Genomic DNA, 25,477 nt, shown 5'->3' on the forward strand with positions numbered 1-25,477 from the left:
TCCTGTTGGAGGCACTATGCCTCTGAATACCAGTGGTTGGGAATTGCTGGTGGGAAGAGTGTTGTTGTGCTCAGGTGCTGCTTTTGGGCTTCCCAGAGGCAACTGGTTGGCTGGCCACCATGAGAACAGGATGCTGGACTAGGTGGGCCAACGGGGCTTTTCTTAACTTGCGTCAAGTGGCTTCTACCCACGAATCAAAGTTGGGTTCTACTTTCCTAGCATGTTCCCCCACAGGGATTGCACATGCAAAGCAGCACCCAGCATGATTGAACCCTGCCCATCAGCTGACAACACCCAGTGATAACAGCTGATTGGCAGGTGGGTGTGGTTTTGGGAAAATGGCTTCACAGGTCAGATTCAACTCCCTGGCAGGCTAAGATTGGTGCATGAGCTGGACTTTTCTCTACCCCTGCACTAATCAATACCCTAAATTAGCTGTGCATAATCTTGAACTTTGCTAATAACACATTGTGCTCATAATCCAGATTGAAAACAAGCAGGGTTGTGCCAAACAGAGGAGTTGAGTGACTCGCTCGTTGGCTGGGCCTGTTCAAAAAGCTTTTAACACATTATAGTGGGGTGGGGCCAGCTTTTAAGTCTAAGGCGGGCACCCCCAAACTTCAGCCCTCCAGATGTTTTGGACTACAGTTCCCATCATCCCTGACCACTGGTCCTATTAGCTAGGGATCATGGGAGTTGTAGGCCAAAACATCTGGAGGGCTGCTGTTTGGGGATGCCTGGTCTAAGGGCTTATGCACAATGACCTTTCCTCCACTCTTTCCAGGCACAGTCCACAATTTCAAGCTCTGTGTCTAAGCAACCCCCCCCTTTTTTGCTCTGGAACTTACTTCTTGAAAACCTGCTCTTTCAAGCTCAATCAGAGCAAATGTCAATCCACAGAAAACATGAATTGGTGTTTGTTCCAGTACAGCCTTAAAGAGCTGTTTTTTGCGGGGAAAGCTTAGGGCAAAACAAACAAACAAAAACCACTTGGCCATAGAGTGTTAATGTAAAGATCTCTGCCTGGGAAGTGTGGGGCAAAAGGTAAGTGTGGATAAGCCCTAAGTATAGCCATTTTAGTGCAGTTGTTTCTTCTGTCCCATCTCCTAAAGGAAGTCTCTGTACTTGAATGAATGAATGCATCCGTCTGCATTTTCAGAAATGTTTGCTTCTGTTCCGTGACCTCAACAGGGCGAGTGGCGCTTTGCACTGTGCAGCAAAACATATACGTTGCAGGCTCTCGAACTACGAGGCTGCTTCTCCTAAGTAAGAATTGGCCAGCAAAGCATAAGGCTTAAATCTTTCCAAAGGGTGCAGATCAAAAATGTGTGTTGCCTCGTGTTTTATTTTTTCTTTTCCACCCCTCCAGGGATGGGCAAAGAAGTGGGGAACCTGTTGATGGAGAACACGCAGCTACTGGAAACAAAGTAAGACACCAGCTCATGCTCTAGAAATACTTTGCTTCTTTGCTTAGGTGTATGGCATGGACATGATTTTCAGAGGACATTTGTGTGTTGCCACTTTGCTTGTTAACATTTCATTGACCACCAACTTCATTGGCTTTAAAAGAGGATTAGACAAATTCATGTATAAGGGTATCAGTGGCTACTAGCCTTGATGGCTGTGTTCCACTGTTAGTAGTTGCATGTTTCTGATAATTGCAGGAAGAACTTCCAAGCAATGGTTCTTAAGAGGGCCAAGAATTGTTTCTGAGAGGGATCACTGCTAGGGGGTGTGGTGAGAAATTAAATAGGGGATCTCACAAAGGTAGACATCCATACTTGGTTTCTGCCAGCAGAATGAGTGCTTCCCACAGAAAAGTCTCAATACAACCTACCATACTGTAAAATCCATACAAATGTAGTTCAAAACAACAAATTCATAACAAATATAACATTTGAAACCAGCAATAAGGCACTAAAAGCACCTGCAATAATCATGAAGAAACAAACCGCCCTTTTCCCCACACAACACAAGGATGATTGACAAGGGAACTAAATATGGTTATGCAAGAACCACAACAACAAGTCCTAAGAAGGTAAAAAATTCTTCAACTGGGGCAGGGTGAAATTCCCTGGGAAACCAGAGCCTACTACCCAAAAGCCCATTCTCTCTCTCACTGCTGTCCTCTAGACTAGGGTTGTAAGAAGGCATCAATTTCAATTCTTCCCTATATTCATCACAGGCTGCACAGGTTCTTCTGTGCTGCAGTTAATCTTCCGCCAAAACGATGCTATCCACCTCACTGTCTGCTGTGGCACATATGTTATTCTTTTCCTTTCCCCTATCTTAAAGAAATGCTTTGAACATAGTGAAGAACGATTTAATTGCAAAGGTAGACCAGCTCACCGGGGAGCAAGAGGTGTTGAAAGGTGAGCTTGAAGCAGCAAAGCAAGCGAAAGCCAAGATGGAAGCTAGAATCAAGGAACTCGAAGAAGAACTGAAAAGGTGAGTGTTCTGCTGCTGCTTGAGCAGGAGTTTGGAATTAAGTATTACTGACTTCTTTTTTTACATATACAGTCATACCTCGACTTATGAAGGCTTCGACATCCGAAGGTTTCGACTTCCAAAGTCGACAACCTGCGGAAGTCTTTTCGGCGCGCACGCAGTCGGCGCATGCACAGAAGAGCGAAATCGCACTTTGCGCATGCACCGAAGCAGCGCTTCGACAACCGAAAACCTCGACTTACGAAGACGGCCGTGGAACGGATTGTCTTCCTAAGTCAAGGTACCACTGCACATAAAGCCAGATAGCCAGATGTTCCCCTCGCCTCATACACTTTCTGTAGCAAATGTAGCAAAATGGCCTAGCTAGGGTTGCCATACATCCGGATTTTCCCGGACATTACAGGAATTTCAGTGGTGGAAGTGCTGTCCGGGGGGAGGGGGGGGGTTCTGAAAAGCGGCAGTATGTTTTGGATTTTCAGCAAAATAACTGAAAAATTGCTTGGGTCATTTCTCAAAAACAACTTTGGCGTTTTCAACAATTTGTTTGTGTCTAGATTTTCACTTCTTGAAATAAGGCAGCCCTAGTGAGCAACTGAGACCCAGGACAGTGTACCCCTGCCAAGAGGGGCTGCTGTTTAGCTTCTTCCCTTCTTTGATGTTCTTTGCTCTGTTTTCTAGAGTGAAATCCGAAGTGATCGTTGCCCGTCGAGAGCCCAAAGAAGAGGTGGAGGATGTAAGCAGCTATCTCTGTACAGAATTGGTATATTACATTATTAAAATGCCTTAGGGAAGGAGGGTTTTTTGCGGGAACGGGGGTGGCTGGGTTTCTTCCTCAGTTACTTGAACACTGACACCAAAGTGCATATTTTATCATCCTCAGGTGTGTGGGCCAGCCCAAAGGGGCTGTTCTCTTTGGGTTGTCACCACATCCATGACTACCGCAGCCTGGGTGTAATCATATCAAAATGGAAGTACTGGATGCCACTGCAGTCCTATCCCCACTTACCTGGGAGCAAGCCCCATTGAGATCAGTGGGACTTGCTTCTGAGTGGACATGGTTAGGATTGCACCATTAGGGTCAGGTTATCCTTACATATGTGGGTTTCCCCCCCCACAAATAGTCTCTGGTATGGAGAAGGTAGGGGACTTCAAGTCTTTGGCTCCCTCATTGTGGTCCCAAACCAAATCTCCCTTGTACGTGCTAACATGAGGAGGAACATAGGAAGCTGTCTTATCTGCAGTTAGGTGACTGGCCCTCCTAGATCAGGGCTTAGCCACACTTCCTTTTTGCACCATTCTGGTCAGGTCTGCATTTAAAAGCTCTATTTCCAAGTGTGGTGTGGTGGTGGTGGTGGTGTTTTTTTGCCCTGGAGCTTTCCCTCATGAAAACCTGCTCTTTACTGCTCAATCAGAGCAAATGTCAATTCGTGTTTTCCCCAAATTGCTGTTTGCTCTGATTGAGCTTAAAAGAGAAGGTTTGCTCCCAGGAAAGTTGCGGGACAACAGCAATCACATTTCTCACTACTGCTGAGCACCGTGTTTCTTCCTACCCAGAAGATTCCATCAGAATGAGGTTGGAAAACATTGCTTTCTGCTCCTGTGCAATCGCTCTGATGACATCATCCCCAAAGCTAGTTTAGAGTGAGGGCAGAAACAGGAAGTAGTGTGTCCTGTCCTCGCTCCCATCTTCTGGGTTACATGGAGCTGCACAGAAAAATTACACAAACCATTTGCGGTGAGAGTGAATGCCATGCTGATATGTGGGACAAACATTTCCCCTTGACACACACAACCTCTGCATACACATTCCTTGTTGCTGAAATGCCTCCCTAAACTTTGCAGCGTATGACAAAGTTGGGTGTGTATTTTAGCTCTTGTAGCTAGTTTTCTAGCTACCCAGCAATGCTTCCTGCAACCTCCTGAGGTAGGTTTTTCGCCTACCTCGTAGCATGTCGTCACAACTTAGGTTAGGCGGTTAGGCGTTGGAAATTTACATAACAATTAAATGGAGGAGGGGCAAGTCACGTCATCAGCTGCCCTAATCTGGAGAAGTAATTCCGTTAAAGGATTCCGGGGGCGAGGCTTGGTCCTGAGCCTGGAGTTGCCTGGGCCGTAAGGCACGCCCCTTCGGTGGCCACAGGGGGAGCTCTAGTAGATTTACGTCGCGGGGCTCCTCGCTGGTGGTTAACTTCTCATAGACTTCAACACACGGGTTGGAGTCGGATATAGTCCGTTAGGTTCCAACGCCTAAGCCAATTCCGCTTTATATGGATTAATAAAGTTGTGGCCTTAACCACCCAATTAATTAAATCTTATTCCGGTGTCATGAGTCTTTATTCTGGGGAGGGAGGGCATATTGCCACACAACTAGTTTTCTAGCTACCCAGCAATGCTTCCTGCAACCTCCTGATCAGCAGCCCATTAGCCTTTAGCACTTACTGTTGGGACGGATGAAAGGGGCTGCATTTCGAACCTGTCCCTTCTCTCTATGCTGTCAGTGGTCACTGGGATCTCCCCCAGAGAATCATCCAGATAATGAGTTTGACCAGGTAAGCTCAGCCATGCTGGGTAAGAAGGTCCAAGCCTTCTTCCGCAATAGAATCAGCAGCTCTTCCCTCAGTCTCCCACCACATGTGTTTTTGGGACTTCTTTGTAGAGAAAGGCAGGCTGATTTTAATCCTGTGAACTACCAATGTGTGTTTTAGTGCTGACTTGCTAATGCGGTTGATATGCCCATGCAGGGACCCTTAGTTCTGATGTAGAATTCCCTGTTCATTCTGATCTTGAGGGTGAAGACAGACGTAGCACTTTTGAGAGTGGCAGAGATTACTTGAATTCGCTTTTGACTTCCTGATCTACACATGCATCATTCTTCTTTTCTGGGAGAGGGAAACTAGAGTTTACACATTTCTGGCATATTGGGGAAAAGAAACTCTTGGTAGTTGCCTGTTGTCTAGTCTGTGAAGTCATTACCTCCCCAGGTCCCCAGAACCATTTTGAAATGGTTTCTTAAAAAATTATGAGTTTATTTTTTGGTAATGTGAAGGGTGAACAAAAAAAGCTTACAAATGCATATTAAATAGAAAGATGGGCAATCTTTATGAATCATGACAGGGAGAGGGATAAGACTGAATTCACGCTATAGGTGCATTACTGCTTTGGCCACTGTTAAGACTGTTACTTCTGCCTTCTCCCTTAAATAATTCTCTACTTTTGCATTGTATTGCACTGTTTACAAATTAGGCTTCCTCCTGTTGTAAGAAGTTTGGCTATGCATGGGCTTAATATGAGTTGACTAACCCATATTAACACTTCACTCCTAATGGCAGGCTAGTTAGACTCGGATGCTAACTAGCATTACCTTGGAGGCTTGCAGAACATGAGTTAGCTTTTCGTTCATCACTTCTCCAGATGTCACGTTTTCATTGCTTATATGACGTTGTAGTTAGATTCTCTTGGCTAAAATTATCGGGGGTGGGGGTGGGGTTTACACCTGGAAGAAGCTAACAATTGCTGCTTTAGTCTCCTGGCTTCATGCTTTACTAACCTTAATCCCCTTCCATTTCCCATTGGTTGAAGCCGTCCTCCTCCCCCCTGCAGGACAACATTCCCATAGCTCAGCGCCGGCGGTTCACCCGCGTGGAGATGGCCCGGGTCTTGATGGAGCGCAACCAATACAAGGAGAGGTTGATGGAGCTGCAGGAGGCTGTCAGGTGGACCGAGATGATCAGGTATGCGGGGGGGGGGAGTGGGGAGTGCTTTATTATTGCAGCATCATGAAAGTGTTGAGAGGAACCTAGCAGGTGGGCTAGAGGTGCTCTGTGGTTCTGGAGTACCTGTGGTCGTTTTGCACCCTGATCATCTCAGCATCAGACAAAAAACCCAGTGGGTTTCTAACTCTCATTGGCTAGGTCTAAATGTATTCCAGCACCTCAAGAATCTTAGTGTTCATTTAAAAGAAGAAGAAATGCAAGAACCCAATTATAGCCTTTACATGTGGCTTCATCTCATGTAATTGGGTTAGGGATTGCAGCCTTAAACTGTGACTATTATTATTTGTTCGTATACTTGGTTTTAACGTGGGGTTTGTTTGTTTTTTGCATTGTAAGTAACTTGAGACACTTTTGTGGGAAAAGCAACAAATAAATATACAGGTAAATACCGGTAAAATAAAATAGTTGCTTGCTTTTGTAGTGTGCAAGAGGTATGTATGATGTGGTTTATGTTGGATTGCATTATAATTAGGTGAGGGTTGTTGCATTAAAGCAGGCACCCCCAAACTCGGCCCTACAGATGTTTTGGGACTACAACTCCCATCATCCCTAGCTAGCAGGACCAGTGGTCAGGGATGATGGGAATTGTAGTCCCAAAACATCTGGAGGGCTGAGTTTGGGGATGCCTACCTTAAAGTATATTCTACGCATAATAAGGTTTTTATCATGGGTTTGTTCTGTCATGCCTAATGATGATATATATAATAATCTGTATTGTGCTTGATCTATTTATTTATATGGATGCTTTTTTTGGCTTTTTTTTAAATACAAATTTATAAAAAATTCTATTTACTGTAATGGTTTCAAGGCTTTCCATTTCTTTTTGCTTCTGGACCTTCATTGCATATGTCATTTGTAGTTGAATCCTGAAACCAACAGGCATACTAGTCTTCAGATCCCCAAATTAACCTTTTTTGGCCATTTTTATTGTCAGCTTATCTGTTGTCCAGCCATTTAATAATTATCTATTGTATTTGTTCACAGAGCCTCTCGGGAGCACCCTTCTGTCCAGGAGAAAAAGAAATCTACTATTTGGCAATTGTAAGTAGTGTGTTTGCTTGTGAACTATGAAATGCAGAAGGACATCTGCAGTAGAGACATTTCCGTACAGTAAAGTAAAAGCACAATAATTCTACCAGTTCATTTTTTACTGACAAACTTGCATATTTGCATGTGAGAAGGGAGGTAACATCACTGGTGCGATAGATAGCCTGTGCTGCCTCTTGACATTCTTTATGTTTAAACCTGGCACATTCCATCAGATGAGGGTGTGTGAAGACAACTTCAACACACTCAGCACTCTTGGGTATCTACGAGCTCTGGAGTTTCCAAAAAGCACATTACCTAACCACCCTTCTCTGTCCTCTCTAGCTGCAAGCTCCCGTTTTAAATTTCCCATTGTGCCACAGAGCACCGTTGTGGTGAGTGCTGCAGAGCATTGTGGGAAGTTTAAAAAGATGGCTTCCAAGGTGCTAACTGATAATGCCAGGTAAAGTAGGGGCCCCCAAGTTGGTACTTTGCCAAGACCCCTCTCAATCAAAGGGAATAAATAAAACATTAAAAGATGAGCAGTTGTGGCAGTGTGCTGCTTCACATCCTCCAACAACCCTGGGATTAGATGGATGGCGTCTTCAAGTTCAGAAGATGCGGCTTTCAGATAGGCATGAACTCTGGTCTGCTGTATATTGCTGAACTATAATTCCTGACCATTGTCCACACTGATTGGGACTGATGGGTATTGTAATCCAACAACATCTGGAGTGCCACAGTTTCCCCACCTGATCAGTTTCAGAAACATGCATACAAACAGCAGATGAAGTGCCAAATTTATTCTTGCACAAGATGCTCCCGCTTGGACTACTGCAATGTGCTCTACGTGGGGCTACCTTTGAAGGTGACCCGGAAACTACAACTAATCCAGAATGCGGCAGCTAGACTGGTGACTCGGAGCAGCCGCCGAGACCACATAACACTGGGCTTGAAAGACCTACATTGGCTCCCAGTACGTTTCTGAGCACAATTCAAAGTGTTGGTGCTGACCTTTAAAGCCCTAAATGGCCTCAGTCCAGTATACCTGAAGGAGCATCTCCACCCCCATCGTTTTGCCCAGTCACTGAGGTCCAGTACCAAGGGCCTTCTGGCGGTTCTCTCATTGCGAGAAGCCAAGTTGCAGGGAACCAGGCAGAGGGCCTTCTCAGTGGTGGCACCCGCCCTGTGGAACGCCCTCCCATCAGATGTCAAAGAGAAAAACAGCTACCAGATTTTTAAAAGACATCTGAAGGCAGCCCTGTTTAGGGAGGCTTTTAATGTTTAATAGATTATTTTATTTCATTTTTCTGTTGGGAGCCGCCCAGAGTGGCTGGGGAGGCCCAGCCAGATGGGCGGGGTATAAATAATAAATAATTATAATTATAATTATAATTATTAATTATTATTATTATCCCACATTAAAACGCAAACATGGTTTGCCTCAGCCCATGTCAGGGAGTTCTCTCTAATGTTTAGTTGGAGAAACTTTCCAGTAACTTCCATATAGGATTATTTCTGTTCCTAATTTTTCCAATTTTAAATTCAGTTCTCATTTTTGCTGCAATTTGCACTTTAGAAAAATCCTCATGAATACTCATCAGCATTTTAGTGCGCATTTCTCCTAATAAATATATATTTTTGGATAAAGTTTTGATTAATATGCACATTTTGCAAGCAATTTTTCCTAAGACTAAGCATTTTGTATGTTATCTTCACCAATAGATAACATTATCTATTTTTATGCATACTTTGCCCTAGTATAGGCATTTTTTACACATTGTTTGGTTGGAGAACAGCACTGCAAAATTTCAAGAAGTGTGAATTTCAAAGGGTTGCTGTGTTTTGATTTGTGTATTGGGTCTGAGAAGCATGAATTAGGTAGTTTCTCATTAAAATGCAAACAAATATTCCCCCCCCCCCAAAAAAATTCACACTCCTGTACCTCTTCTTCTTTGGGATTAACAAAACAAAACTCATGATTTAATACCCTTGGCTTCCGTCTTTCTCCCCAGCTTCAGCCGCCTGTTCAGCTCCTCCTCCAGTCCTCCACCTGCCAAAAGGAGTTACCCATCAGTGAACATCCATTACAAATCTCCCACGGCAGCTGGGTTCAGCCAGCGCCGCAGCCACACTATGTGCCAGATCTCTGCTGGGAATCGCACCCTTGAGTTCTTCCCGGATGAGTGAGTTCATCGACCACTTTGGCTAAAGTTCCTGCTGTGGCTTGTCCTAGTTGCTTGGCGGAAACCCAGAAAGTATACCTTCAAAGCATGTGCTGACCAAACTTTGACAAGGCTGGACATGGTCTGTGGCTGCTTGGAATCCAGCGTCCTGCAAATCTCCTTTTCATTACTTTATAATAATAAAAATAATTCAGGGAAATCTTAAGAATTAACAAGATAGTGAAGCACATCAAAGTAAAGAGGGGAACACATTTTGTGTGTTAATATTGATTCGAATATTTGCCCTGAAAAGCGCAACATGCTTGCCAAAGAAGAGAGGAAGAGATGCATAAATTGGACATATCAATATATTTCCTGCAATGTTATTTTTACTCAGAGCAAACCCATGAAAACATGAGTTAGTCATGTTCATTTGTTTCAATGGATCTTTGAGTAAAACTAAATAGCACATCACAACCCTAATAGTAAAAAGGGCCTATCTTTGATTCCCACAGAACCAAGGTTTTGACGAATGCTTTTTGGATCGATGCATCATGCCTCGGTGGATTTTTAGCACCCGGTGTTGCTCAGGAATTCTAAGGACCACCCCCAATCAGTTTAGTCTGGGAATCAGTAATTAAAATCAGTGCAGTTCAGAAAGGTTCGTTCCACCATCTTGGTTCAAAATGGTGTCCAAGTGTATCCAAACCTAGAAAAAAGAAACCCAGCGTCTTGATTTCAGGATCTATTGTGCAAAAATTGGCCATGCTATTTGAAGAGGTGTCCAAATGCCTGGAGAACAGATGATTTTTTTAATACTTTCTAAAATATATAGTAGGAGATCTCCTTGGTTGACTGCCATAGCTTTCCCCCCTGCTTTGTGTGTACTATTGACTGAGCTTCAACCACTCTCTCTCTTTTTCCTCTCACTCTGTGAATATCTATCTTTCTGCTGCCACGGCAATGCTTCCTTGACCCTCTGCCTCTCATTTCTAACCATAGATTAAGAAGTAACACTGTTGCGTCTCTCCTCAGTGACTGTACGTCATCCGCACGTCGCGAGCAGAAGCGCGAACAGTACCGCCAAGTCCGGGAGCACGTGCGGAATGATGACGGTCGCTTGCAGGCCTGTGGGTGGAGCCTGCCCGCCAAATACAAGCAGGTAGGCCTCGTTCACCGAGAGGCAGGGGAGGTGAAGTTCGGTTTATTGAATTTCCCACAACAACTACAAAAGTCCTAATGTGATTTACAGCAAGAATAAAATGCAGTAATTAAAATACATATGCTGTAACAATTGTCTGGGCAACCCAGGACCTCCAGGCACACTGCCCAGGCTTGCACCCCAGGGAGGTGACTTCAGTGCTGCTAACTCAGTGGTTTGACTTCACCTCCAGAGGCATACTCCATTGTCTCTTGAGGCCAGATGGATGCCAACAATTAACCTGTGGGCACTATCAAAATTGTCAATTAGCATATGAACTAGATAACTTTATTGTTGCCATGTAGCCTATACATCAGCCTTGTTTAGACATAATTGGGGACATATAAGAGTATGCAGTGTAGACCCAAAATTTAATCCTGCTTATCTATATTGTGTGTGTGTGTGTGTGTGTGTGTGTGTGTGTGTGTGTTATTTCTCCTGGTTGGCCACTGAAAGGAGCAGTTTGTTGGGCAAGATGGCCCTTTGATGTGCTCTTCTGATGCCCTTACGCAGTTTGGCAGCTGGAAATCACATTCTGGTTGAGAGTTGAATCATGTCCTGTCCTTTCTGTCCCCCATAGCTGAGTCCCAATGGTGGCCAAGAGGACAACCGGATGAAAAATGTCCCTGTGCCTGTGTACTGCCGCCCACTAGTGGAAAAGGACCCAACCATGAAGGTAAGTGTCATATACGTGCAAAAGCTTCCCATTTATTTTAGCAGATGTTTCTGTCATTGCTGAATGTTGCGTCACAAGTTCACGCATACCTTCATGCGAAGAATCTACTTGCCAAACAGAAGTGACGAAGATGTCCCAACAGTTGACGATCCCCTCCTACCAAGCTTTTCAAGGCAAGGCAAGCTAATTCTCGGGGCTCTCTTGCCCTACAAGTGTGCTGTGTGAACACATGATGCACACTTCATCTGGGAGGATGTGTCTGATTCCACCTGTGAAGGCAGCGCTTGTTTCCTGGCAACGAGTCTGTGTGCTGCCCCTTTGCCTCCAGCTCTACTGCCATCTCCTTCTCTGCCCTCTAGCTGGCCAAAGTCCTCCCACCTCCCTGATGATGCTCTACATTCCGCCAGGGGCAGAGGAGAGCCATCGGATCTGCTACTCACTCTCTGGCATCTAGAGTTCCAAGGGGAGGAGCTCTCCCCTCCATTCCTGGGTGCCAGCCTTCCAGCACCCACCCTTTATCTGCTCCTTCTCTGTTTTCTTCCTCGTCCTGATCTGTCTGGGATTGCCAAGCCATGCCACATCCTGATTGAGCCAAGGAGCCTGTGATGGGAGCTTTCTACACAGATAATAGTTGCCCTGGTTTTGATTGGTATATTTGTGTTACCTTTTAATGGGCATCTAGTATGTTTCCCATGCTGGTTCACATTCCCAAGACTCATCAACCTTTGTTGTGGAGGCCCAGTGGCACAGAGGTCTTTAGAGCTGTACCCTCACTTGCAGCATTTCCTTAGGATGGTTCATTGGGTGTGTGCTGATTTTTTTTAAAAAAAAATTTATTACAATTTTCCAATCAAACCAAATTATATATTCCAAATTATAGAAATTATCCCATATCAAACAATCCCAATGTTATGCCTAATTATAAATTATTATTATTTTTAGCTGACTTCCCATGCTTCGAGATCGGAGGGAGTCCTAATCATCTCATAGTTCTACTGCATTTCAAAATATTACAATAATTCCATTAATACATTCTGATGTTAATCCTTCATTATTTTCAACAGCCTCTGCATTCATTCTGCAAGTGAGTCCAAATAAAATGTTTCTGTGTGGATTTTATGTCTTTACTCTTCTTCTTTATAATCCAAATCTGTAGTCCAAGATTCTCCTCTGTAAATTCACATCCTCTCTTCACAAACTGGTGTTTCTGCCAAATCAGCTAATTTTTTTGGGGGGGGGGGGTAAACCTATAACATTTTACTTTTTGATACTTGTACTTCCAGTTTACTTGATTTTATCTGGACTGTGTGTTGATAAGGCAGCTACCTGCAGTGGGTTTGTGCTGAGTTCTGATTTATTGCAGATCATATTTGCGAACGAAAGCACCGCAAAGATGATCAAGGCATGCCAAGTGGCTCACGTCTTTCTACCCCACCCCATACAAAAAATATCTGCTCTTCTTCAAACTCCTTTCTTTGCCTTTTTAGTTGTGGTGTGCAGCTGGTGTCAATTTGACAGGTTGGAAGCCTGTGGAACCAGATACTGGAAATGGACAGAAACCAGATCCAGGATGTGACCCTCTCACTTGCGACCGAGAAGCAGAAGGAGAGAGCACCAAGAGTAACCACACATCGCCAGAAAAGAAAAAGGTTGGGGAAGAGAGCTGTCCATTTCTCCCACTTTCCTGCTTATATATTTAAGTGTGACTTCCTGAGCTATTTTTCATAAGCTGGATACACAACAAAGCAACAATCACATAATGCACTATAACATCCATTTGGCATTCACCATGCTTTTTTAATGAAGCATTTGTGGTTCTACAGGAGATATAAATACTGGATTTAGTGGCTGGTATCTGGGCTGCACTTAGATGAGAGAGGGGGCTGCAGTAGATTTTTAACAAGATGCAAAAAGCAGCCATGGGGCAGGGGAGCTATTCTGATCAGGAGCACAGTGGGGGCAAAGGGTTAAATCCCAGCAATACCTTTCCATAGCGGGGATCCCTCAGCAGTTATTTAGGTGTTTTGAATCCATAGAATTGCTAATAACATGAATAGCAGAGCCCTAAGAATAACACAGAGGGAGGCGGTTGTAAATTATCTCACCCAGAGACACTGGCAATCTTAAACTTCTGTGAGACCCTGTATATAGAAGCCCTATAGGTATGGGGAATCTCAGGAACTGGGGCTTAGTGTGGCCCTCCAAGCTTCTTTCTCACACCAGCTACCCCTGCTACTCATGCTGCTTTGCATTCCTCGAGTGTTTTTGCCTTTGAGCACCAATACTGCCTTTTGCTTACCTGGATGGAGAAACAGGTGTTTAGAAATGGCTCTACTGTACAAAGCAAACACTTACTGCCAGTGCTCCTCCCAGTTTTACCCCTGGCCCTCTGACGGTTGCACAGAAAAGGAACGCAGCCCTTGAGCTGAGAAAAGTTTCCCCACTCATACCCTAGAAATTCATTGTGAATGTGCTTTTGCACTCAGCGCCTCCCTGCCTCCCGCATTCCATGCCGGAGTGAGAGCCAGGTACCGAGACTAACTGTGAGTGAAGCCCATTCCCCCTGTCCCTAGGGTGAACTTGCAAGGATAATTACCCTCAATCATCCTTGTTTTTCCTTCGCCAACGATCTCCTGCTGTCATGGGAGCTGCCTCCATTAAGGCAGACTGGAACCAGAAGCCTTCCCACCCACCCCATTCTCTTTAATTCCTTCTCTCTCTCTCTCTCTCTCTCTCTCTCTCTCTCTCTCTCTCTCTCTCTCTCTGCATTTTTGTGGTTCTGCAGGCCAGAGAGTTGCACGAGATGGATGCCACATCCAGCAGAGTGTGGATCCTCACGAGCACCTTGTCTACAAGCAAAGTTGTGATCATAGATGCCAACCAGCCAGGGACAGTGGTAGATCATTTCACCGTCTGCAATGCTCATGTTCTTTGCATCTCCAGCATTCCAGGTAAGTGAAGAATTACTGACTCATAGCAGAGTTCAAGTGCTGTTTCCAAAGCTGACAAGCCTGCAGGGAAGGAGACAGCAACCTAGAATATGAAAGGGATCCTGCCAGTTCCACCCATAAGGCAGGTATTTTAAAAACCATAAGTCGTGCACACTTGAAATGTGGTACTGTAGTGAATCAGGGCCTGTGTATTGGCCCTGGGGCTGGGCTCTCTCAGCCCTGCTCTCACTCACTCGTCCACACACAGAGAGATGTAAAGAAACATATAACCTCTCTTGTAGGGGCAGAGGAGAAATTATGTTTGTTTAAGGGTTTTAATGTGAACCTATCTAATTCACACTTTCTGAAACAGTATGCGGATCAAAACATAGCCTATCCTGAAGAAAAGAAACAGAAACATAGCTTTCCTTTCAAATATAAGCTGCTCTGAATTTTGTTATGGAGTTCTCTCCTGAAAAAATGTGTTTAAAAAATTGTATATTAAAGGAAAGGGTGCATAAAAATTAATGAAGATAACATACAAAGCACATGTTTTGCAAAGAGTATGACTATCAGTCAAAAGTGCAAGCAGAATGTATATTAGGAGAAAATTGCACTGAAATGTTGCTTAATTTTATGAGTACATTAAAGAAATGCACCTTAAAAAAAATACTGCAGAAATGTGAACTTAAGCTTGGAAAAGTTAGAATGAAAGAAAACAAAACTGACGAATTTGGCCTACTCCTCCCATGCGCAAATGCGGACATGCACACGCCTACACAGAGCCTCTTCTCCCCCACAAAAAGCCAAACCTCCTTAAAACAACAACCATAATAGAAAACAAATGCTAGCAATACTTGCGGCTGTCAGGGTAAAGGCCAAGCTAGACATGACATTAGGTGTGTGTTTGCATTTAACATGTACGTTTTTAAAAATACAAATAGTTGCTGTGGAACAGGGCTGATAATAGGATTCATTTTATGAAACAATGTGTTTCTTAACAGTTTCGCAGAAATGTATTGTAGTGGGGCAAAATCCCACCCCACATCCCTTATAAATGTCAATGTATAAATAGCAGTCTATGATTTTAGTATTGCTTTGGAATATACTACATTCATTCATTTAATTTCATTGCCTGATTGTTTCACATTAAAACACAATGAAGCAATGTAACAATAAATAAATAAAATTCAAGTCCAATGCAGATAGCAGCCTGAGATTAAAAATCTTCACTAAATGGGAAAGGAAGATATTTAGTAGGTAGAAGTATAATTTTAGCAGGAGGAAGGAGCATTATTGGAACTTGGGCACAACTTGGCCTGGCATAAGGCTGTTGGGCACAGACATTGTATACACTGACCCAGGAGGCTTTCTTTTCCCTTCTTTGCAGCGGCCTGTGACACTGACTATCCTCCTGGAGAAATCTTTCTGGAAGGGGACATCAATCCCGAAGAGTCCTCTGAAACCGATGGTGTCTTGGCAGGCATCACCCTGGTGGGCTGTGCGACCCGGTGCAATGTGCCCAGCAGCAACTGCTCCTCCCGCGGAGACACTCCAGTGTTGGATAAAGGACAGAGTATGTCTCAGGTCACCATATGAGTATGTCAGTGAAGGGTCGCTTCAGCCTTTCTTCTTTAAATGCACCCATTTTACAGGTTTCAACGAAGAGGCTTCAAATTCAGCTATATGGGGCAAACACAGAGCAGTCAAATGACCGAACACATGATGAAATCATGATGATCATGATGTCCACAAATGTCCTTCCCAGTGTAAATAATGGGAAGGACGGAGGAAGGGGAAAAGTTGGGGGAAAGGAGAATAGAATGATGGGAAAGACAAAAGAAGGGGAGGAGCTGACAGATGTGTGTGTGTGTGTATAAAGCTTGAGTTTGACTGAAATCTTAAAACATGTTGCCACCATTACTATTAAAAGATTGACTTCTGAGTAAACATCGCTGCTTTGAATAAGATTTCTTGTGAATGCTGCTAAAAAGGCAGGTTATTCAAATTCAGCTGCGAAATGACAATAAATCATCTTTTCCTTCTGGAAAACCCCCTATGTAGAAATTATCATAGTTTTATTCAGAAATACGCTCCTTCACAGCATGTTGGCCACATCCACACCACATTGAAAGCATTCTTATACCACTTTAACCGTCATGGCTTTCCCCAAATAATCCTGGGGCCTGTAGTTTGTTAAGGATGCTGAGAGTTGTTCCCGCACAGAGCTACAATTCCCTGCACCCGTAACAAACTACAGCTCCCAGGATTCCATAGGGGGGGGGGGAAGCCATGACTTTTAAAGCTGTTTATGATGAGGCAGCAGAGGTCCTTATATTTGTGGTGGAAGGAAAGGGACGATGGAGTAAAGAAGGTATGACATCTGTTCCAGCCAAGCCAAATCCAAGTAGGGAGAAGGTGCTAGCAGGCTTCATAGTGAGGGGTGAAGCCTCAGGATACACCTACCCAATGCCCCAACGAGGGACTACTGGGTTGTATTCAGCAGGGAAATTAAAGTGTGATGTGACACCCTGTCCTTAATAAAAACAACTGTGGTTGCAACTATACGTGGGAAGGAAGAGAAGGGCATGGATATAGGGTCTTTTGGGGGGTTTCCCATGGAAGCCCAACAAGCAGTCAGCTGATACTGCAGCTGGCTGTTCATCTGATGAACATAACCTGCTTTCTCTGTATCCCATCTCTTGCCTTTTCCCTTCTGCTTTCCTGCCTTCAGGTGAGGTGCCTGCCGTGAGCAACGGCAAGATCAACCAGTCCCAGTCCACCGAGGAGGCGACAGAAGCTACAGAGGTGCCAGAGAATGGGGTACACGAAATGGAGCCAGCCCAAGTCCGCCCAGGCCCCCTTACGGAACATGTGTTTACAGACCCAACCCCAGTTCAAGTGCCTGTGAGGCAAAACAGGTAGGGGGAATGCTTCTTCGAGCCCGCTCTTCCTTGTCTTGAATGAGGCGGCCTATTAATTCAGGACAGACAAAAGAAAGTATTTAATTAAAGAATTCACTGCTCCCAGTAAATAGCAATGGCCACCAACCTGGGCGGCTTTAAAAGGGAATTAGACGTATTCATGTGGGGTAAGGCTATTAGTCACAAAGGCTATGTTCTACCTCTAGTGTCTGAGGCAGGATGCCTCTTAAGACCAGTTGCTGGGAGTTGCACAAGGGGGAAATGCTGTTGTATCCAGGTGCTGCTTGCAGGCTTCCCATAAGCCCATTATGAGAATAGGATCCTGGACGAGGTGGGCCTTGGGCCTGTCCCAACAAGGCTCTTCTTGCATTCCTATCAGTTCTATTGACAGTCCAAGAGAGGGGCCTGGAGAAATCACTTCAGTGCTGCTAATGCAGCAAAAACAACGCGGGAGGCAGTAGTTACGAGATATTAGTCTCTGCAGCCACAGCAGCAGCTATGGTTCTCCAGCGGTCTGACTTTACCTGCCGAGTCTCCCGTATTCCCCGGGAAACCCCTGTTTTTCCAGCCGTTTCCCGCTGGCAGCCCGGATTTAAAAAAACCCCCGTAAATCCCCTGGATTCTTACCGGCCCAGGGATGCTCCTTCTGCGCATGTTTGGAGTCTCTAGACATGTGTAGAAGCGATTTCTGGCGCCGCAGCCATTTTGGAACTGGGCAGAGCATGCGTAGAAGCAACTTCCGGTGCTGCTCTGCCCAGTTCCAAAATGGCGGCAGTGAGACTTCCGGTGCCGATCCCGGATTTTTCAATCTGGGAGTTGGCACCTATGCTCCAGAGATGCTCTCACTCCATTGTCTCTCGTGACAGGTGGATCATAGAATCATAGAGTTGGAAGAGACCACAAGGGCCATCCAGTCCAACCCCCTGCCAAGCAGGAAACACCATCAAAGCATTCTTGACATATGGCTGTCAAGCCTTTGCTTAAAGACCTCCAAAGAAGGAGACTCCACCACACTTCTTGGCTGCCAACATTTTAAAAACCATTTTCCACATAGCCTCCGAGGCAAACCAACAAACCGAATGAAAATGACACAAAATGGAGTGCAAACATTTAAGGCAGAACCATGTTAAGAATCGGTTAACAAACTTGCCTCTAGCAAAGCAAAAGTAGTATTTTTCAGTTTATTGCCTAGCCCCAACCTGTTGTGTGTTCCCCCCCCCTTCACAGTGAGAACGGGCAGCCAAAGATGGAGTCAAGCACAGCAGCCCAGGAGCAAGAGGCAAATGGAAATGCAGCTGGCACTACCACAAGCGCTGCCCCTACCATGTGGCTGGGAGCACAGAATGGCTGGTATGTCTGACAACCCATTGATAACATAGGTCTCCAGTCTCCAAGCAAGGAGCATTGAAAGCAGCATAGTGCAAGGCAGAATGATGGAATAATTGGGTTCAGAGCAAAATCAAACTCCCCCCAGATGAAAGCACTTCTTAGCGCAGAGTGGGAGGACCTGTGTCAGTCTAGATGTTGATATATTCCAACTCCCATCAGAGCTAGCCAGTGTGGGGCGGGGGGGGGTTGATGGGAGTCTCAGTCCAACATCTGGAAGAAATTAGGTGTCCCCCCCAACCCCATATTAGAACTTGCAGGGGAATCTGCCAGTAATGTGACTTACTGTCAGGGTCCAGTATGGGGCAGAGAGGCCATTCTGCAAACAAATCGGATGTTTGGGTCCTGGGGTACAAAGCTGGCTGTCAGTCCAGGGCCCCCAGATATAAGTAGTTTAGTCCCAGGCAAGTGGAGGTTGACTTCCAATAGCAACAACCAGATCGGGTGGGCTGGCAGCCTAATTCAAGGCAGGCAGGGAGGTCTGATGGAGGAAGTGTGACATTGCACAGTCCAAGCAGTGAAGCACACCGCCCAGAACTGAGAGACAAGCTTTGAAGCAGAGGTTTCACAGGGCCTGGTAGAAGAAGATTGGTCAGCTGATTGGTCAGCTCAGTCAGGCTCCATTCCCGGCATCTCTAGGTAGGACTGGGGAAATCCCGTCTGAAATTGTGGATAGCTGCTGCCAGTCAGTGTAGACAACACTGGGCTAGATGGACCAATGAGTCTGACACAGTATAAGGCAGCTTCCTGCGCCCTCCTTTCTGGCCCAGTTTGGTGTGGGGCTCGGGGACCATACTGCCTAACTAAGTTACCTTTCCCCCCCAGGTTGTACGTGCACTCAGCAGTCTCAAACTGGAAGAAATGTCTACACTCAATCAAACTGAAGGATTCAGTGCTGAGCCTGGTGTAAGTAGAGATGCTGAACTTGGTGTCTATGAATTGATACCTAACTAACTATGGATATTCACACCTTTTAGAAAACTTGCTTGTCTGGTCAGGAAAGGGACTGTATCGCTGTAGAAGAGCACAGGAAGGTCTAGATTTAGTCCTTGGCATCTCTTGCTTTAAAAAGTGCCTGGGGGTGGTGGGTTATGGGAAAATCCCTCTACCTAACACCTTGGAGAGCCATCCCTAGTTCAAAGCTGATAGCACTCAGCTGGACAGACGATACAGGAAAGCAGCTTTCTATATGTAGGGGAAAGGACCGCAGGTCAGTTGTAGAGTGCACACTTCTTATGCAGAAGATCTCTGGCTCAGTTCCTTCCTGTTAAAAGGGAATCAGTTGATGTGAAATATCTCTTCCTGAGACCCTGCCAGTGAGAGGGGACGCTACTAGGATAAATAGGCAAATCATCTGACCCTGGTAGAAAGCAATTTCCCATGTTCCATATTCCATATTTGCTTTAGACATCATCATAGAATTTTGGAGTTGGAAGGCACTCTGAGGGTCATCTAGTCCAACCGCCTGCAATGCAGGAATTGTACCATGGAACTTCATTCTCCATCAAGATTCCCAAAATATTTAAATTATGTAAACCAAGGGCTGAAGAGTCATACCACCCATCTCCCTGAAGCAACCAGAACCAGCAGAAATCCTGCTCAGCCCCCCAACCTGCAAACAGCACAATCTTCTGACAGTTCAAAAGGCCTTGCCAATGACCCAAAGGGGCTAGAAACTTTGCTTTAAAAAAAAGAAAAAAGGAAGAGCTTAGATCATCAAGATTTTTAATTCATCACCTGTTTCCTGTGCTTGCATGGTGTGACCATACAATATTATGGAACTCACAGTTACTGTTCATGTTCCTTCACAGTGTTACTACATGTCACTGCCTTGCTTTGAAACTAATCCTTCCCCCCCAATCCCATTACATCCAGGCACGTAAAAGGACGTGTTCTCGTGGCCCTGGCTGATGGAACCCTAGCCATATTCCATCGAGGAGAAGGTAGGTCCAACATTGTGGGAAATGATACAATTTTGCTGTAAAGCTGGGGAAACGCCTTGCAGTCAGATTTGGGAAATCAGGACTGGTGGGATTCAAAGGGACAAGTTTTCCTTCCACCTGGTTCAAGTAGTAGAGGGGGGTTGTTTGGGTGGGGGGGATAGAATTTCAGTTGGAACCACACGGGGTCAAAGTGTTAAAGCCCTTCCTCCTGCATGCCACAGTTCTGATCCAGCTACCGTACCTATCCAGAGCAAACTTCCATAGAATCATAGAATTGCAGAGTCAGAAGGATGCAGGAATCACGGCTAAAGAATCCCTAACAGATGGCCGGCCAACCTCTGTTTCAAAACCTCACATATAGTTTGACCCTAACTTATCTGCATATCAAAAAAAATCCTTCAGTAGCACCTTAAAGACCAACTAAGTTTTTATTTTGGTATGAGCTTTCATGTGCATGCACACTTCGTCAGATACTTCGTCAGATACACTTCGTCTGCATATCCTAACTAACAGAACCTGGCGATCAAAAGAGACTTTATTACATGCTGCAGAAGCTTGGGAAATCCCAGTTTTCCAAGGTACAAATATGAAACCGTTCTAGATTTGCTTCTCCCCAATTCAGCCCACATGGGTGGAGGAGAGCAAGAGCACCCCTGCTTTGGTTGTTTTTCCTCCCCTTGTAACTCAAGCAAGACTTGAACTGAAGCAGGAAGCCCTCTTATACTCCTTCCTGTCCGAGAGCATCCAATGTCCAGTGGTGGGCGGAGTCTGCCCAGCGTCTGAAAGTACTTCCCTAAGAAGCTGCTCCCTGCAGTTCAGTGGCTCACCACATGGGGCAGCGGTCCACAGATCCCAGAAACACCTGATGCATCAAGACCACTAAGAATCAAACCAGTCCTCTCTACCCATCTTCCTTCCTTCCTTCCTTTTTTCCTGTGTGTTTATCTCTAGATGGTCAGTGGGACCTCAGCAATTACCATCTCATGGACCTGGGTCACACACACCATTCTATTCGCTGCATGGCTGTGGTGTATGACCGAGTGTGGTGCGGCTACAAGAACAAAATCCACGTCATCCAGCCCAAAACGATGCAGATAGAGGTATGGCGAGGGTGTCTCTGAATGAAGGAACATGGCAGAGAATCTAGGTCCTAGGAATGCTTTCTAACTAAAAGTACTGTTGGCATTGAAAGTGTTTATTGGCTCATTAATCAATGAAGGCTTTGGGTGGCTAATTCATGTGAGGCTGTTTTAATCAAAAAGGTCAAGATTTTTACTGGGGAAACTGCAATTTAAGGGCACCATCTTTTGTTTTTAAGATTCTCTCATTTGGGGTGAAGGAGGCATCCAATGGAATTGGGTAGTCAGGATTTGCCAATGTGGTAGCTGCCTTACACCTGCAGAGACCTTCTCTGACCCCCACAGGCTTCCCTCCCCAGCTGAAGGAAGCAGGCATGGTTCCCTTCCTATTTTATCCTCGCGGCAATCCTGTGATGTAGGTTAGGAGGAAAGATAGTAAACAACCAGATCCAACTGAGCTTTGGGGTCAGGGCACCGGACCCTCAGCCTAAGAAGAGGTGCTATTTCCTGAATGTCATTTCCTGAACAACGACCCTGGTGATTAAGTAAAAGGGCAACCATTGTGGAAACCCTGAGAATATTTTCCTTTTTCTCCATGCCCTTTCCAGAAGTCCTTTGATGCCCACCCTCGCCGGGAGAGCCAGATCCGACAGTTGGCTTGGATTGGGGACGGTGTTTGGGTTTCCATCCGCCTGGATTCCACGCTGAGGCTGTACCATGCTCACACCCATCAGCATCTCCAGGATGTAGACATTGAGCCCTATGTCAGCAAAATGTTAGGTAAATAAAACAGCACGAGAGACAGCCTTTCGGAGCAGGGGTGGGGACTAGTGCTGTTTGAATGAATGAATATGATCTCGGCCTTTTCAGTGACCTACCCTACCCTAACTAACTCTGTTTGTGCCTCTCATCCAGGCACCGGAAAGCTGGGTTTCTCATTTGTGCGGATTACAGCGTTACTCATTGCGGGCAACCGTCTGTGGGTAGGGACAGGCAACGGGGTTGTCATTTCCATCCCATTGACGGAGAGTAAGTGGACTCCATTTTAATTTCTTCTGCTGTATGTGTTTTTCTCTGTATGTGATTTTCTCAAACCGCTTCCCCCTCCTAGCAAGAGGATTTTCTGTGTGTGGATTCCAGCCCTTCACACAAGCTGACCCAAATCCAGCAGACTTTTTTTTTATAAAAGCTTGCATTCATCCAGCTCTTAACTCGTTGCAGTGAAGCTTGCGCAACGAATATCCATTGCAGATTGTGCTTATCACAGAGGCAAATGTTAAGCTTACATGCAAATGCATCTAAAGAAAGCCCATTGGTTATTCTTTTTTAAAAAATGAAAAGTGTTACATCCAATATTAGTCCTACTCAGAGTAAACCCATTGGAATTACTGGACCTAACTTAGTCATGTTCATTCATTTCATTGGGTCTACCCTGAGAAAAACCTAGTTGAAGACCACCCAATGGGTCTACTCTGGGTGAATGTTAGATGGATACAAGCCCAGATTTGGAATGCATGATTTTGAAAGGAGGGCTAGTGTGGGAGTGTGCTTAATTCCACCTCCCCAATGTCTTAACGCACAACTGCTTTTCCCTCTGTAAAGTATTTGGATGCAAACATTTTCAATGCCACATGCATAATGCAATGTAGACTTTCTATTTTTCTGTACCTGACTTCCCGAGACCTTTGTATTTTCCCAGTATTTTCCAGTGACATGCTGCAGCTCACAGTGTTTTCAGAATGGAGTCCTCTGCAAAGGACTTTTGACATGAGACACCAGAGTGGTGTGGCAGCTGAATGAGGTGGTGTAAATAATGTGGTTGGTCATAGGTTTAGAGAACTAGAGACAGCTCTGAGCACGAAGGTTCCCAAACTATGGGACACAAACTCTCTGAAATCTGCGAAAGAGATGCATTGGTTTTTTCCTCAGACCAGAGAAGGACATGTTCTGATATTTGTTTGAAGGAACTTGGGGCAAGGCAATAAACTCGAAGAGAACTTCTTCCCAATCACAGTAGATAGTTCTGGACTAGACATACAAGTAGCCTGAACTGGTTTAAGGCAGCATCCTCTGTTCTTAAATCATGAGGGTTCTTGTGCCTAATGCCAGTTTTCTGGTCTTCTATCATTTGGCGAGTCCACTGGAATGTGCCCTCCTGTCCTCTAGGGGGCATGTGTTCATCAGAGGATCCATGGAGAACAAGGGATGGATCCCAGTCACTGCATGTGGCTTCCCACCCCAGAGGCGACACCTAGTGGTGCGAAATGGAGATGCAAAGCAGTACTCTGGGTGGATAATTCTCTGACTTCTAAGCACCTGTTGCTGAGACAGCATTTAGTATCAAGTCTCTTAATATATTTTATTATTATTATTATTATTATTATTATTATTATTATTTTATTTGGCTGTAATGCTGTGCCTCTTATTAAAAGAAATTTATGTATTTTTGCAAAAGCACTAAATGTCAATGTGCTCCTTTTGCTGCTTCTTCCAATAATTGCTGTTTTCTTCTCTTCCCCAACTTGTGGCTTCTGTTCCTATTTTCCCCTTCCTGCTCTCCCTCGCTTCCTCCTCCTAGCTGTAGTCCTCCACCGAGGTCAGCTCCTTGGGCTCAGGGGTAAGTCCAAGACCTCTTTCCGTCTAGATTCCAGATGCCATCCTATATTTAAACCACTGACTTCTCCATCCTTTAATCCATCCGCTCGCTTTTCTTCCTCTGCCTATTCATTCATTCATTCATTCATCTCATTTTCATTTGAAATCGCCAAAAAAATGTAAGAGTGGAAATATTCTTGTGAATCCGTGTTAGGAACGTTGAGTAGATCATCACTTCTGAAGGCCCCCCTTGCATGTTAAAGTTTCAGAACCTTTAAACCAATTCCTTTCTGTTTCTATCTCATGTTGAAAGAAGGCGATGAAGCAGAAATGTGGTCATATGCCTAGGAATTATTAGCATAGCTATACATTTAAACAGAACAAAAACAAAAACCCACAAGTAGCATTTGTACCACTTCAGAAGACAGATTGGAAATTGCATATGAGGACAGTGACATTCCTGCCACTGGCAAAACAGTGCTGAGCGCTCCTTGGTTCCCCCCATTCCAAACATGTCAAATGATTTGAAATATTTGAAAGCGCATCCTTAATCTAGCCACTTTTATTTTGAAAACAAAGCAGAAGCTTACATGGGGCCCCCAATCTGGAAAAATATTCCTAATCCAGATCGGGTGTCAGTTTCCTGATTATAATCACTCCCTTCCGGGATGTGATTTGCACCCAAAGGTACTTTTTGCAGTGAACTGTGGCTTAGGGTGGCAAAAAGCTGGGGTGGGGAGGGTATAATTTCAGCAGGAAAACTCATCAAGATGCTTTCCGGACTGTAAAAAACACAACCAGCCAATTTAAGCATGCTTTTACAGACCCATGCATAATGTAACTCTGGGTCAGTTCAACAAACCTCCTGCAGAATAGCTCCCCTCCCCACTCACAGAGGAAGGGGGTGTGGTGGGTGCGGTCTGCCCTGGGTGTAATCCCTGGGGGGGGGTTGACATTGCCGCCCCATCTCCCTGGGATGCTAGCCCCACCCCCAGGTACACAGCATGTGCACTGCTCCAAGTGCCAGAGCAGCTAGCTCTGCCTCTGCCCACCCCCCACCTTCTTGGAGCTCTCCCTAGCAGAACAAAAGGGACATTTAAAAAATAAAATAAAATGAAAGCAATGAAACCACTTCCAGACCAGCCACATTTCTCTTTACAAGTGTTAAATATGCTTTTGGAAATCTTTGTATCAATTCATGGAGCTATGCTTCCCAGGGTTCTCTGGGGAGAGAAGAGACAGATTCTTTATTATGTGGTCCTAGGCCTGATAGAACTGAACAAAATAAAACCAACAACCATATAAGTAGAATATCATAACATACAAAATAC

The 25,477-nt window shown here is 45.0% G+C and overlaps 1 protein-coding gene across 18 annotated transcripts in view; it reads left to right on the top strand.

Annotated features, from left to right (window-relative positions):
• Window positions 1-25,477, top strand: part of MAPK8IP3 (mitogen-activated protein kinase 8 interacting protein 3) — a 71,762-nt gene that overhangs the window by 39,159 nt on the left and 7,126 nt on the right. For 4 of the 18 annotated variants that reach the window (XM_088656537.1, XM_088656542.1, XM_088656538.1 and 1 more), the window contains 19 exons: window positions 1,370-1,427; window positions 2,296-2,448; window positions 3,127-3,208; window positions 6,028-6,179; window positions 7,206-7,262; window positions 9,263-9,433; window positions 10,415-10,574; window positions 11,194-11,289; window positions 12,777-12,938; window positions 14,075-14,240; window positions 15,610-15,795; window positions 16,954-17,140; window positions 18,371-18,493; window positions 19,355-19,435; window positions 20,405-20,472; window positions 21,424-21,572; window positions 22,160-22,331; window positions 22,467-22,580; window positions 24,130-24,168. In XM_088656537.1, the coding sequence (XP_088512663.1) occupies window positions 1,370-1,427; window positions 2,296-2,448; window positions 3,127-3,208; window positions 6,028-6,179; window positions 7,206-7,262; window positions 9,263-9,433; window positions 10,415-10,574; window positions 11,194-11,289; window positions 12,777-12,938; window positions 14,075-14,240; window positions 15,610-15,795; window positions 16,954-17,140; window positions 18,371-18,493; window positions 19,355-19,435; window positions 20,405-20,472; window positions 21,424-21,572; window positions 22,160-22,331; window positions 22,467-22,580; window positions 24,130-24,168 (2,376 nt within the window). The remainder of the gene's footprint in view (window positions 1-1,369; window positions 1,428-2,295; window positions 2,449-3,126; window positions 3,209-6,027; window positions 6,180-7,205; window positions 7,263-9,262; window positions 9,434-10,414; window positions 10,575-11,193; window positions 11,290-12,776; window positions 12,939-14,074; window positions 14,241-15,609; window positions 15,796-16,953; window positions 17,141-18,370; window positions 18,494-19,354; window positions 19,436-20,404; window positions 20,473-21,423; window positions 21,573-22,159; window positions 22,332-22,466; window positions 22,581-24,129; window positions 24,169-25,477) is intronic. The other 14 variants (XM_088656541.1, XM_088656549.1, XM_088656548.1 and 11 more) reach the window with 6 other exon arrangements.

This window comes from Zootoca vivipara, chromosome 13 (assembly GCF_965207765.1).
Source record: "Zootoca vivipara chromosome 13, rZooViv2.hap1.1, whole genome shotgun sequence".
NCBI lineage: Eukaryota > Metazoa > Chordata > Lepidosauria > Squamata > Lacertidae > Zootoca > Zootoca vivipara.